The sequence below is a fragment of the Engystomops pustulosus genome, chromosome 4 (genome assembly GCF_040894005.1).
Source record: "Engystomops pustulosus chromosome 4, aEngPut4.maternal, whole genome shotgun sequence".
Classification (NCBI taxonomy): Eukaryota; Metazoa; Chordata; class Amphibia; order Anura; family Leptodactylidae; genus Engystomops; species Engystomops pustulosus.
In genome coordinates, this window is record NC_092414.1 from 95,797,038 (window position 1) to 95,812,492 (window position 15,455).

General features: G+C 39.6%; 1 protein-coding gene across 2 annotated transcripts in view; it reads left to right on the forward strand.

Annotated features, from left to right (window-relative positions):
* TAFA2 (TAFA chemokine like family member 2) overlaps window positions 1–13,278 on the forward strand; it is a 144,550-nt gene extending 131,272 nt beyond the window's left edge. For both annotated transcript variants that reach the window (XM_072146813.1, XM_072146814.1), the window contains exon 6: window positions 10,589–13,278. In XM_072146813.1, the coding sequence (XP_072002914.1) occupies window positions 10,589–10,600 (12 nt within the window). In that variant the 3' untranslated portion in view covers window positions 10,601–13,278. The remainder of the gene's footprint in view (window positions 1–10,588) is intronic.
* Window positions 13,279–15,455: the final 2,177 nt, after the last annotated feature.

Consider the following 15,455-nt stretch of genomic DNA (forward strand, 5'->3'; position numbering starts at 1 on the left):
GTTTGACACACTCTCTGCAAAGTTAACTTAGCCTGATTTTTACTGGGTTTTGCACCTAATTTAGCACTGGAATCCATATGTTTGAGTCTTTCAACTGTCACAGAGTATTAGAATAAGTAGCATGATTTTTGTGCATAAAAACTCCACTCCCCTCCTGGTTAGGAAAAAGTGTTGGATGGGTTGCACAAAAATTATCAAAAAAAAAACAACCATCTACAGATGCCAAATGCCATATTTATCACCCGCTAAGAAAAATTCATGTACACTGCCCCTCCCCCCCACAAAAAACAAACAAATAAATGGCAAAAAATGTCCAGGCTTAAAGCTATGCAACATCCTTTTACCTTAAGAGGCATAGGTCACAGCTATTATGTACAACACTTACAGTTTTTATTTTTACAGTTAGGACAACTAACTAGGAGAATAAGAGTTAAAAAAGTTTATTATTACAAAAAATGGAAATCTAGAAATCTAGAAGTCGGTTACCACCCTTAACAAAAGTTCCTGAAACTAGGTGACCCAATTTGATTGATAAAGTTAGGGTATGAATACTGCATCAGCAGTCACTTTTGTGTATAAAGAATCTGACATAAATCCTACTAAAATGAGAAAAATAGTTAAAGCCACTGTATTTTATGATGACAATATTTTAGACATGAAATCTGAACATAAATTCACCAGGTAAAATGACTTGTAAGTAGACTCACAGCTCGCACTGTTGAGGATTCTAAATTCCCAACCATACTGACTTTAAAACACATCATAATTTCAACAGCCGGTGTGTTACTCCAGGGAATCTTGATTGCACGTCTGTGAATGGTGTTTCCATAAAGATGATGAAAGTGAGTTCTGCCTTTGGTTGCAAACTGGAAAAAAAAAAAAGAATAAAATTAAAATCATTAAACACATCGGATAAATCCTTTTGGCAGTTCACCAAAACATGTGAGCATATTGTATACATAATAGTCATGTATATCAACTGTGTATTTTGTATTCAAAAGGTATGTTATTTCACAGTAATGCTAAATCCCCAGGGATATTGTACACCTGTGCTGCATATGGTACGAAAAAGAAAACATATTGCTATATTGCTGCTTAAAAATCTAAGCTTAAGGTTCATATAAATTTGTGTTTAAAACTTTATTCAAATAATACTGAAAGGCCTAATGCCAAAATGTCAACTTTTCACCCATCTGGAGAAAAGCTCAAAAGTGACAGATAAATGAGGTTCTGAGTGTAGGGATCACACTGCTGTTCCACACTGCTGTTCCTTTTATCCCCTAAGAGCTGACCAGGATACGTGAACAGAGATTAGTTTAGCAGCATTACTGCTGATTCATTAAGATAAGGCTAAAAGTAACCCTATTCTTTTCACTGACTGTGGCACTAGAGGTGAAACCCCAATGATGGAATGAGTTGTATACCTGGCACAACCCCTAAAATGAGTCATATTATGGTAATAGTACTGCAGTATGCTACATCCAGTAAATTATTAATTGTTGACCTTGTATACTGATAATAATCCCACGGATGGTGTCAAGATCCTTTCATATATTTTAATCTTTTTATTAAAATATACATAACTTTGGTGGTGCACACCTGGCAGAAGATATATAATTAGAAGGAAAGAAAGAAACAAACAACATTCATAAACTAATATTCTTCTGATATATCGGTCTAAGATCCTTTCATAACTTAACAAGAAAACAGCACAACCAAAACCAGACTTGACATTTGACATAAACTGACTAGGTCAGACTAGATACTTGGGGTGAAATAACCCTGTGACGTCCGTGAGGACTAGGGCTCTACCTACGGCTGATAAACCACCCTCATAAGGCCAAACCCACTATCAAGAACATGTTAATAGACCCTAAGAAACACTGCAAGATGAGGTAGAAAATTTATTTTGTCTTGCAGCTACTGCATGGTGCAGCAGACAGGTAACGGGAAGTCAGAGCCAGACCAGTATTCAAACAAGCATTGAGGAAAAAAGTTTAAGTAAGGAAAAGCATGGTTTCAGTAGGAGAGATGACAAGACACAGAGTGTCAAACAACATTTAACAGATAGACAAGCAAAGTCAGGCAGAACCAAATCAAATCTGAGTTGGTGGTGAGGTAGAGAATTGAATAGCAAGAGAAATGAATGTTGCAGTGTTTGGATAAGCAGAATAGCAAAGCAATTGCGAGAGATACAAAGTGTCAAAGGACTGCAATAACCAGCAATCTATCATCAGAATCAGGCAGATATATAAAGAAGTTCCTGGACGCCATCCCCAGCAGTTAACTGATTCAGCCATCTATTACTCAAGTCACAGCTGATACTAACACACAGGTTCTGATGACAACACCCAGCTTTCCATCCCCAAACACTGCAGGAGCAATTCAGAAAGTCCTTAAATATAGAGAATAACTACCAAAATACAACAATATTATTGAATAGCAAGGTCATCTTGTTGCTAGCAAGGTGGAATTTGCAGATATTTCAAAGAGAAATGTAGATTAGGGAGGAAAGAGGTGAATTAAGTAAAAAAAGAAGCACTGATAACATATATTAGTTTCTTGCATTCAACCTGTACTATGCACTTATGTAAAATTTTAGATTTAAATGACCATATAAAGCTAACTTGAAGTCTTTATGCCCATAATAAATTCTGTAACAAAGCCTCTGCCAATAGTGTGCCATGATGTTTCCTCATCTTTGGAGGGTCCCAACTCTAAATTTGGCATCCAGGCCCTTTTTTTACACTTTCAACAGTCAGTGATTTTAGAAGGAAGGTGACAACATTATCACTTGATTACTTGATTTTGATGGAAGATTTCCTTAAGAAACATTTCCCATAAGTCCTGATAGTAAAGAATAGAAAAGTGGAATTTGTAAAGTATATTAGAGAGGAATTGGGGAATGTTTTCCGTTTTCACATGCTGAAAAACGTATTTGCATATTCCTTATTCCTTTCCAATACTATGTGCAGATTGGGATACCAATGTATAAGAATAAATTACCAGGGTTTGAGTAGAATCAAAATTGTCCAACGAAGAAAAAATAGAATAAATTATTAAGTACTGCATGGATACATGTAAGATTACCACAGTCACTATGAGTAAGTGCCCCTGGTTTATAATATTTGATTTTAATGGTAAATTTCCTTTAAATATTATTATTCACATTTCCTATCCCTCCCATTTTGCCAGAGCTCCCATCATCACTTTTTCTAACTGCAACTTGCCTGTGTAAAGTTTTCAAAACTGGTATATTTGACACTGCACTTTTCTGAACACCTGTCCATGTAAATAACAGTAATAATGTTCCTTTGTGGTCCATTTATATAATAATACTCTTGTGTGTCCCCTCAACATGTGGCCCCTTCATGTAATAGTAGCCATGTATATCTGAATATATTAATGCCTGATTGCTGCTGAAAGTAAGAGTTCCCTCTGATTTTCAAATTCTATAATATAAACAATGTCCTCTAATAAAATAATAATGCCCTCTTATATAACTAATGCCCCCAAATATTACCTATATTATCTAATTGGTCTTAACTAGAGATGAGCGAGTATACTCGTCCGAGTATACTGCTCGGTCGAGTATTAGCATACTCGGACCGGCTCGTTACTCGGACGAGTATCTCGCCGGCTCGACATCGAGCAGTAAATTAATAAAATAAATTGAATAAAAGTATTTTTATTGTAAAAAAAAAATATTACACATGTTTCCATATGTTTTACTTGTAAGAACACATTGAAATAACACTATTCTTCACTTTCCAGGTGTTCGCGCGTGTCTCCCGCTAATTTAGGAGATGTTCGGAACATCTGGAATGTGAAGAATAGTGTTCTTTCAATGTGTTCTGCACTTAAATGGTCCTGTATTCACTGTTTTTAATGTTTTAATTCTATTCTTCACTTTGCAGCTGTGCGCGCGTATCTCCGAACCGGGAGACACGCGCGCACACCTGCAATGTGAAGAATAGAATTAAAACATTAAAAACAGTGAACACAGGAGCATTTAAGTGCAGAACACATTGAAAGAACAATATTCTTCACATTCCAGATGTTCGTGCACATCTCCTAACTTAGCGGGAGACACGCGCGAACACCTGCAAAGTGAAGAATAGTGTTATTTCAATGTGTTCTTACAAGTAAAACATCTGCAAACATCTGGAATTTTTTTTTTTTTGCACTGTTCTTTTACTGTTCAGTTTTATTAAAAAAATGCTCGGGTCTCCCATTGACTTCAATGGGGCTCGTTATTCGAGACGAGCACTCGAGCATCTGGAAAAGTTTGTCTCGAATAACGAGCACCCGAGCATTTTAGTGCTCGCTCATCTCTAGTCTTAACCATTCTTCTTCAGTGAAGCAGCTTTCACAATGTATTCATTGTGTATCATTTCACTGGAGGTAGGAGTTCAATTTAATTTCACTGGAGAAGAATTGAAGGAGTTCCAGCACTGCACTAAAAAAATCTTTAATGTTTTATTATATTACATTAAAATAGGGACCTCATACATACAGAAAAGCTGACGCGTTTCGGGCGAAATGATGCCTTAAGTCATAGCATGAATCAGTTTAATTTCCCTCTGCTTAGAAATAAACTATTTTAGTGTTTCAGGTTATTTTTTGTCAAAATGTCAAGAACTTTAATCTGTTACATCAATCAATAGTTTACCTAGTTGAATGGTTACAATAAAATTGTACCCAAATCAGACCTTAAATCAATCCTTGTTCAATGAAAGAAAAATCTTAATGAGGCTTTGAATGTAGTGTTGTTCCTTTGAGACATATGACATGATTGTGGCGCAATTATGTAATTGGGTAATAAGCTCCAGATCTCCTGAGGCTGATAATGCAGCTGAGAATAGAGAAAGCCATTGCACATGGCCTTGAAAATAAGCGTTATATATAGTCAGATACCTGGAGATTTTTGATGGGAAAAAATTATAAGACTCACATTTAACTCATTTTGTAAAATTGGCCATAGTTTTTAAAAAGTTTTTAAAAACTTGAATGTTGAATTTAGGATACATTGCTTTGCTGTCATAATGTGATGTAAGCAAGAATGTCAATATTAAAAAAATACCTTCATTAAAGTAAAACTAAGAACCTAAAAATCCGAATAAGTTTCTTTAGAATTCTGATTATAGGCCAGTACTTGTCCCTGTAATTCTTCAGCTACATTTAAAGCCCAAACGGCAAAGTATGAATAGAGTGAGAAAGCATCTAGGGGCGTAACTACAGGGGTTAGAAGCCATAGCAGCTGCTATGGGGTCCACAGCATCAGGGGACCCCAGCATCTGGGGTATTTCATGTGAATATGCTGTAAATGTATATGCATATGTGATGTGTATATGTTCTGTCTCTGTATATGGTGTGCATACACTGTGTGTATGTGTGTATATTTTAAGGGGTAAGTGGGGTCCCCTTCAGACATTTACTATGGGGCACTGCGTCTCCTAATTACGCCACTCTCCTCTGGTCTACCGTCTTCAAAGTGGGAATCAGCTTGCTGCCAAGTTGAAGATGCTGGCTAGTTTTATGGAGAGAACGGAACTACAGTATGTTTGGTCCATGCTGTGGTTTAATACAACCACCATCCAATGTTTTGGAAATATTGTCATTAGAGATGGGCGAATTTGTTGAAATACAATTCGACTTTATTAGCCGAATTTTTTGAAAAAAATTAGAATCGACCCAAATTGAATCATGACGAATCATGGTAAAAAACAGGTATTTCCTGACTGTAGAGAGCCTGTAGGGTGTTGTAGAACGTTGTGCCATGCTTAAATATGCATAGGGAGCGTGGTTTGGTCTTCAAACAATGCTGTGTTTTAGTATGACACGCACATGACAGCGGTCGCATCAATCTTCAATTCAAAAGGGCACTTACAGGGGCCAACTTCACCAAATAAGTGAAGCTGGAACACAGCCTGACAAGGTAACATCTGCTCTAGCTTGAAAGGACTGAGCTGAGGGCCAAGATCCCACTATAACATCAAAGAGTGCACTCTTTTTACACTGACATCAGATGATTACGAAAGAATCTCTTCTGTTAAACGCAGATACATATAGAAACCCCCCAAAAGTGGAGAGAGTGTCGACAATAGTTTTGCACTGACGTCACTGATCATTTTGCCCTTCTTTTCAACCGTCAGAGTCCTCTTTCAATCGTTCATTAATCCATCAGTATTGCTAAAGCCAGAAACTAACAGTAGTGGATCCAGAACTGAGATGACAAGTAAATGCGATATTTGCATGTCCTCTGAGTTTTGTATCCACTCCTGCTTTGGCTTTTAATCCTGAAGCTTTTCATTCCTGCTGACAGTTGGAATGAAGGGGAAAACCAAACATAGTGGCAATGTCATAGAGTGGTGGAGGGTGACAACAGCATTACGGAAATCAAAGACTGTTCCAGGGAAACAGCGGTCAGTTAGCAGCAGCATGAGTAGGCCGCAGAGTGGCACATTGACAAATTATGAAGGTGGCAGCAACATCGTAGGCCACAGAGTGGCACAATTAATTTGAGGTTTGAAATGAAGAAGAAGTTTGAAATGAATTTGAAGCTGACATTTTTTATTTAAATTTGAAGATTAGAGATGCCACATGCATCATCCATTACAATTTCCCTGAAAATATTATGTCTTTACCAAAAAAGAACTTCAAAGGTGTAAGTGGCAGCAGCAGCAGTGGCATGAGGTCAGAGAGTGGCACAATGACAAATTCTTTAGGTGGCAGCAAAATGGTGGACCACAGTGTGGCACAATGTTAGAGCGTGGAGGTGGCAGTGGTGGCAACAGCAGCAGCACCAGGAGGTCAGAGAGTGGCTCAATGACAAATTCTGGAGCTGGCAGCAACATGTTAGGCCACAGAGTGGTACAATGACTTCAAAGTTTGAAATGAATAAGAAGTTTGAAATAAATTCGAAGTTGAAATTTTTAATTTAAATTTGAAGATTAGAAATGCCACATGCATCATCCATTACAATTTCCCTGAAAAGATTATGACTTTGCCAAAAAAGAACTTCAAAGGTGGCAGTGGCAGCAGCAGCGGCATGAGGTCAGAGAGTGGCACACTGAAAAATGCGGGAGGTGGCAGCAACATGGTAGGCCACAGTGTGGCACAATGTTAGAGCATGGAGACGGCAGGGGCAGCAGCAGCAGCAGCATGAGGTCAGAGAGTGGCACAATGAAAAATGCGGGAGGTGGCAGCAACATGGTAGGCCACAGTGTGGCACAATGTTAGAGCGTGGAGACGGCAGGGGCAGTAGCAGCAGCAGCAGCAGCAGCATGAGGTCAGAGAGTGGCACAATGAAAAATGCGGGAGGTGGCAGCAACATGGTAGGCTACAGTGTGGCACAATGTTAGAGCGTGGAGGCGGCAGTGGCAGCAGCAGCAGCATGAGGTCAGAGAGTGGCACAATGAAAAATTCGGGAGGTGGCAGCAACATGGTAGGCCACAGTGTGGCTCAATATTAGAGCAGGGAGGCAGCAGTGGCAGCAGCAGCATGAAGTCAGAGAGTGGCACAATGAAAAATTCGGGAGGTGGCAGCAACATGGTAGGACTCAGTGTGGCACAATGTTAGAGTGTGCAGGTGGCAGTGGCAGCAGCAGCAGGAGGTCAGATAGGGGCACAATGACAAATTCTGGAGGTGGCAGAAACCTGGTAGACCACAGAGTGCCACAGTGATAGAGTGTGGATGTGCCAGCAGCAGCAGGAGGTCAGAGAGTGGTACAATGACAGTGTGTGGAGGTGTCTAGTCCCTGTTAAAGATGGTGAGAGGCAGATGGAGCAACAGGCAGCAGATGTGTGGCATCAGGCGGGTGGCAGCATCAGAATAGTGGCTGAGGCAGGTAGTTAGAATCCAGACTCATTTCTCAATGTTTGAGGGAGGCATCATGGCTGTTCTTATCTGATGCATAAGACATTGGTTTGTTGAAATCCTGGCCGATCCAAGCCTGATTCATCTTGACAAAGGTCAGTCTCTCCACATTACGAGTGGACGAGTGGGTTCTCCTTGGGGTAACGATGGCCCCCACACTACTGGCCAGGCAGGACAGCTTCTCTAATGCAAACTCCACAAGTTGCAGCCACACATCAAGTTTGGCTGCCCAGTAATCCAGTGGATCCTCTACCTGCAGTGGTAGAGTGCTGTCCAAGTAGGCCAGGGTCTGCTCCATGTCCTGCTGCTGCTGGTGGTGGCTGGAAGCTGCTCATTAAGGACTCCAGACTTAAGCTGCTGCTGATGGAGCTGCGACTACTCCTACCCCCAAATCTCCCCACAGCAGCCATGGCAGTAGTACGTGAGCGATGATTGCCAGGAATCCCCTGCTCAGACCTGACAGAGGATGGACAATGGCGCACATACGCAGCGGCCAACTGTCTGCACAGTATATCTCTACAGTATGACAGTTGTTTCTCCTTCTCAGCCACTCGAAAAAAAGGCAACCATTTTTGACTGGTAGCGAGGGTCCAAGAGGGTGGAGAGCCAAAAATCATCCTTATGCCGAATGTTGACTATTCGGCTATTACTAGTTAGGCAAAGCAGCATGTTGTGGGCCATCTGCGCAAGTGACTCTGAGGGACTCCCGGCCTCCATTTCCACTGTATACCGCCACAGTGCTTCTGGGTCATCTGCCTCATCTTTTACCTCCTCCGGATGCTCCTGCTCTTCCTCTCCTGTCACCTGGGTAGAAAAACCTCTAATTTCAACAGACTCTGCTTGTGCTCCAATGTCCTCCTCCTCCAGTTCAGCTCCCACCGGACTCATGTGGCCATGAGATGTAGTTGCCGCTTCTCCAGTGCCCTTTCCAGACAGATTTTGCAGCATCTGTTCCAGGACATGAAGCAGTAGAATGACGTTATTCATCCCACAGTCCTGTCGACTGACAAATAACATGGCCCCCTTCCTGGCCATTTTAAGAATGTCTTGCAGATGGGTGGAAGTCTTCAGGAACCTGTTGACAACCAGATTGAACATATGCGCCATGCAGACCGCATGGACCATCCATTCTCAGTGCAGTGCGGACACCATGTTCCTCCCATTGTTTGTCACCAAGGTTCCAATTTGCAATCGTCGTGGAGAAAGCCACACATTGATTTCTTCTTGCATGAGGCGGAGCAGTTCCTCCCCTGTGTGACTTTGTTCGCCCAGGTGTAGTATAGCGTGACACTGCTGTGCCCTGCTCATGTGGTATGATGGAGCAGCACTTGTGAAGGCTGAGGTGGTGGTGGAGAGGGAGGAGGCGCAGGAGCAGCTGTTTGTCAACGTGGAGGAGAAAGCGGCGTCTCCTGTTCAAGTTGTTGGTGTGGCTGGGCGGGAAGCACATTCACCCAATGCGCCGTAAAGGACATGCGCTGGCCCTGACCGTAGTTACAGCTCCAAACATCCGTGCTGCCTTGCACCTTGGAAGAAATTGCTAAACTTTGGGTTGTTGATCAACACACTGCCGCTACATGACAACAGCAGCTTTTGCCTCACAGAGTCACCCCTCCTGCTACATCCCCTTACTGTGCTGCGACCCCTGCCTACTCCACCTACCATCTTTCTTTCTGACATAGTGGTTAATCAACGACGTGGATTTGACACGTATTTCTTGCTCTCAACTTTAGCAACAAAAAGTATTGGAATTTGCGTTATACAGATACCCCACAACAGACACCCAGTAATTACAGTGAAAAGCACTATATAAACTACGTGGATTTGACACTTATTTCTTGCTCTCAACTTAAGCAACAAAAAACTATTGTAATTTGCGTTATACAGATGCCCCAAAATGCACACCCAGGGAGAGGAGCAGAAATCACTACAGCAGCTGTGTGGATATGACAGAGATTTCTTCCTTTTCCCTTCAGTAACAAAAAAGAACGGATATTTGGGGTATACAGATCTTCCTAAACGGACACCCTGGGATTAGAGCAGAAATCTTTACAGCACAGTACAGTAAAACCAGTTAGATGCTACAGACAGCACATGCAGAGAGATTGCAAATGGCTGACAGTTTTTATAGGGCTGTGTGACATCACATAAGCCTGCCGGTTGCTGATTGGCTTACAGGTCTGCAGATGTCATTGAGGGTGTTCCTTTCTCCTTCCCAGAGTTCTCTGCCCCATGTAACACATTGTGCTCACGCCCATTTAGCTAAAAAAGAGGTGGAAAAAACTTTGTTCCCTCGAATCAGCGTAAACTTCGGATTTGTGACGGATCGAATTTCCTGTGAAATTTGTATCGAATTCCACTTTGCTCGAATCGATTCGCCCATCTCTAATTATCAGAGTTAAAAGTGCTGCACTACACAAATGTATGAAGGTATGCTGTACATATGATCCTCACAAGCACCATGACTTTTGATGACAAGACTTGTATGATGAATCTATACTCATAAGATCTAAAATAACTTGAGTTCGTAATTTGACTAGAAAATCTCTGCAGTTTATGTTTTTCTTTCTATAAAAAGTGAAATGATACAATGCAATTAACCTTAAAAGAAGAAAATATATTTATTATTTTTAAAATAATTGGCAACATGTGCAAACACTATTAGAAATGAGTTAAAATGTAAGCCTAAAGCATTTCTGTTTTATTTCCCTAGGTAACTCGATAGCTGTAAGTTATCATGGGAAAGGATAATGAAGTGATGTATGAACATTCTATAACGGAGGCCTTTGTGGAGGAAACATCCAGAACTTGATCCAGCAGTTACATAGAAAAACAATGCAAGCACAATTCCTACCGAATTTTTAGTCTGTCCTGCGAACGTTCAAGCTGTTGAGTGCATGACTACTGTAGTTCAGCAAGAAGTGAGGCCCTATCCATACATTATTTCAGAAAACACACTTTGCAGTCAGAAGGAGCTTGATCAACCACATTACTGTGTATTCAGTAGTGTACTGACGATCAGATTGAGATTCAACATTTTTCAGCATGCCATGGATTTCAAGTCTTACTTATTTGTAATGTTTTCCTCCGTAACTGGGTCCATGAAATATTTTAATACTTTTGAATAGTGAGTTCATTGTTCATCATTTTTATGGGCCCAAAAACTTGCATTGTAGCAATACTGACTATGTAAAGTATTGTCGCATACAAATTTGTGCAGAAGGAGCTCCCTATATACTGAAACTTTTTGCAATTTCAACAAAACTTTATTGATCAATAAGCAAAAAGATGATGAATAAAATAATGCAAAAATAATTTTCAAATTCTAAATTTGTAACAATACTCATATGTATCAGTTCCATTTGACCCTTTTTAAGCATCGTGGTACTTTATTTTAAACTTTTACTTTGCCTACAAGCAGTAATTGGTTTAATGTAAAATGTGTTAAGGAGAGTATTTTATACTTATAATGTGAGGAAATTGCTGATAAATGGGTGATTGTATCTATGTTTAAGATGCTGTAAATCTTGTTCAAAATCTTAGTCTTCAAGGGAATCTATTTTTATTAATGTCTGTTATTTTACTTTATTGTATCACTTGCATTATTATGGGATGACTTCAAAAAGCCTTAAAAATGATGACTTCTGTCTGTGTCAGACATTTGGAGATTTAGAGATGATTTTGTGAGTAGTCTATTTTTAAAATAAATGAAAATGATGACTTGTAAGCAAGACTGACCACAATGTAATAAATGGTATGTACTATTTATAGAAGATTTGTAGACTAGGTTTGATAGTGGAATCTGTCAATTTACATAAATGCAATGTATTGTTCTGCAAATCGCAAGTTAAGACTAACTCCTAGAGTAAAGATATGTTATTTGTTAAATTGAATGCTAAGCATAAAAGAAAGTGTAATGAAAACAGTTCTGCCGTTTCACTTTATTTGTGATTTTAAAAATGGATGCACAGTAAGTACTAAATCTGCACTTCTTACAATAGGCCTAAAGCCTAACTCCTTTAAAGCATCATAACTACATGTCTCACTAAGGTGCTTTGTAAGTTAAAAACCAACTCCCATGCAGTATTTTGAGTACCTTAACTCTTTAAACCTGAGACTAACTATTTTGTAAGTAAGAGAAGGAAAAACATGAGAGAGGATCCGCTTCCAAATTTATAGACAATATCATATGATCTTTAAGTAACGATTCACGTTTTTGCGACGGGTTAACCGAATTTTTCCGTTTTGCGCCGATATTCCCGGTATTGCCCCGGGATTTCAGTACACGCGATTGGGAAGTGGTGCATCGGCGCTGCCATACACGCGACGGAAATCGGGGGACGTGGCCGTACGAAAACCCGACGGATTCGGAGAAACCGATGCATTAAAAAAAAAAAAAGGGTCGCTGGACACGCGCTTACCTTCACCCGGCAATTGATCGTGCACTCCGGGGGACCTCGGCGGACTTCAGCGCAGCAGCGACAGCTGGTGGACGTCGGAGGAACTGCCTTAGTGAATCGCCGGAAGACCCGAATCCACCGCAGAGAAGGCGCCGCTGGATCGCGAATGGACCGGGTAAGTAAATCTGCCCCAATGTGTTACTGAAGTTAACAGTGCTTAAAGGAAATCTACCACCAGGATTATAGACTGTATGTGAATGAGTCTGAGGGGCTCTAGGCACCATTAACATCTATGGAACCTGGAGCCCTTCAGGCTCATTTGCATACAGTCTATCATCCTGGTGGTAGATGCCCTTTAAGCATGAATAATCTTAGTTTTATAGAGGCAAGGCTAAATGTTACTTAGGATTAAAGTTATATGTTCCTTAGATAATCATGTATTACATCTCTGTAAGATAGATTTTAGTTGGAAAATAAAAAAGTCAATTCAGAAACTTAAGTTTTTTTAGAGGACTTCATTATAAATACTAGCCCATTTTAGGGGTTGTTTGATAAGCAAACTTGCACCTTTAAAATGAGGTTGTTCAAAGGAGATGTGTATATAGTATCCCTGCTGCACTTCGATAATTACATTCCACACATTTAAAATGATCAGAGGTTTTACTTATATTAGTGATGTGTCTGGCTAACACTTTAATTTTCCAACCATGAGACTAAAGCGAACACGGAATCAATGAAGCCTGCTCTGTTCTGCTTATTATTGGTTGCTATCTATGAAATAAAATGCACTTGTATTTTGTTAATCTAGATTATACATTTCTAAGCTCTGCTCACATTTTCATTAGCATAATGTCTGCTATTATAGTATTTCTAATGTTTTCCATATGGATAAGTGTTTTTGAGAGGTCTGGCAATAGGGTTCTTTTTTAATACATGAAAAGCAATTGTAAAGTCTAATTGATTTAATTCTATATTTGAATTAAAGTAAATGTCACGCTTTCAACATTTGTTATTTGTGTCTATTTTAATTGAGTTTTAATGTAGTGAATGGACTCTTTAGATGTGTATGCAAAACTAGTGGAGATGAGACTGATTTGATAGCCAGCAATTTATTACAAAAATAAAAGAATATAGAAATGTATTCACTTTCTATTATTTAAAATGTCCGTGATCTGGTTGCACAAATTGCACTTGATGTTTGCAAATAATACTCATAGCATACTACAGCCAGGGAGAGAGTAAAAAGGGTTAACATTCACTGTTCAGAGGTGGGTAAACATACAAGCGAAGAGAGAGACTTCATCAAGGTAGATAGATGTAGGCTTCAAGTCTAGTGTAAGAAGTGCAGATTTGGTACTTACTGTGCATCCTTTAAAATCTTTTTAAAAGTGAGTGTTAACCCTTTTTACTCTCCCTGACTGTAGTATGCTATTAGTATTATTTTCAAACGTCAAGCGCAATTTGTAGAACCAGATCAAGGCTGTTTGAATGGGGCCTTAGCAGAATTTCTTAATAAAATATATTAGACAATTTAGCCTACTAATGTGAATTCACACTATAGCTTATTATTCATTTTTAAAGGAAGCTGCTAAATTGTGTATACCAGGTTCTGAATAGTGACATAGGACCTTTTAAATGTTGATAGGTAATCTTTTTTATAAATATTGGGAACTCTGGAAGAACATTATTTAAAAATCATTCAAAATAAACAATAAACAATTATTTATATATCTAGGCACAGTGACTGTGTTAATCTTCTTATATATTTATTGTGCATGGCCTCCTTCCTTCTAAAATCAACTTTTATAATTATGCAAATGAGCTTAAACTGCTCTGTGGGCGTTACCAAATTTCAACAGTGCTGTAGCTTCACAGTTCTTTTACAATGAGCAGAGTAGGTCTCCCCTCCCCCTGCACTTCCTGCTGTTGCTAGATTAGACAGGCATAGGGAAGAGGGACAAAGCAGGGGCTTCAGTTAGATGTGTTATGCTCATTGCAACAGCATGTGAATCTGCTGCACTGAGGGACTCAGGTAACAACCCCTGAGCCTTTCTGGCTGGCTCATTAGCATAATTTTAAAGTTGATTTTAGAAGGAAGGGGGCTATGGATAACAAATAAAGAAAGATTACCACCGTTATGGTACCTGGGTGTTTAAGTAAGTGCCCTGGGTTATTATGCTTGATTTTCTTTAAATAATAAATTAAAACAGATTTATAGCTATCTCAACAATACATAAAGTGTGTATCTAGGCTGAGTTACTAGGTCATGTGCCCTTAGACATGGTAGATGGAAGGATACCTTGCCTTGGCCACCATATTTTTTATTTTTCTCTCCAAGTAAGGGAAGCGTAGCTCTTATACAAAAGTGTTTAATAAAAAAGAATCCCCTATATCTCAACAATTTCATAGAATAGGCTTGATTTTAGGAAGTACCTTTTTAAAGACTAGAATTTTACTGAGTGTAACATGTTTATTTCAGGCTTGAACTCCAGCAGTTCTCAAACAATCACGGTTTCAATCTCCTATCACTGCAGACACTTAGAGCAGAGCAAGAGAAGCAATAACAAAACAAGAAAACACCTGCTCCCATGATAGTTTTCATTATCGCGTTTGAAACCAACCAATACAAATCTCAGCCTGAAATCACCAGTAACATTCACTTAATATTGTCGGAAATTATCAAGGTTTCTGGCACTGGAGAACTGTTGGAAAATAAAATGAAGGAATGTGCAGCTATGTCTGTAAATAGTCCTCTCAGAAAATACTGAAGATTCTTCATAAACGCTTGCAAAACATGAAGCAGAAATATGTTCAATACCCCTTTGCTCTTTAATTCTGTTCATGTAAAAGTCAGTGAGTATTACCGTATATATACTGGAGTATAAGCTGAGTTTTACAGCACAAAAAAATGTGCTCAAATACCCAAACTCGGCTTATACTTGAGTAAAAAAAGAAAGTTAATAACTCATCTTTCCGGCGCCCCCTGCAGGTCTTCTGTTCGATTCGTCCGGAAGGGGCAAGTCCATGCGACGTCATAGGCTCTGAGGTCAGCCGCCATTGCTGCAATAGTATTGTGTGTGCCGACAGCCAGTATAGACTTTCTTTTTTTATGAATTGGGCAAACTGGGTCTGTCTATACACAGGGGCAGGGGACTGACTGCTTACAGGGGCAAGGGGCAG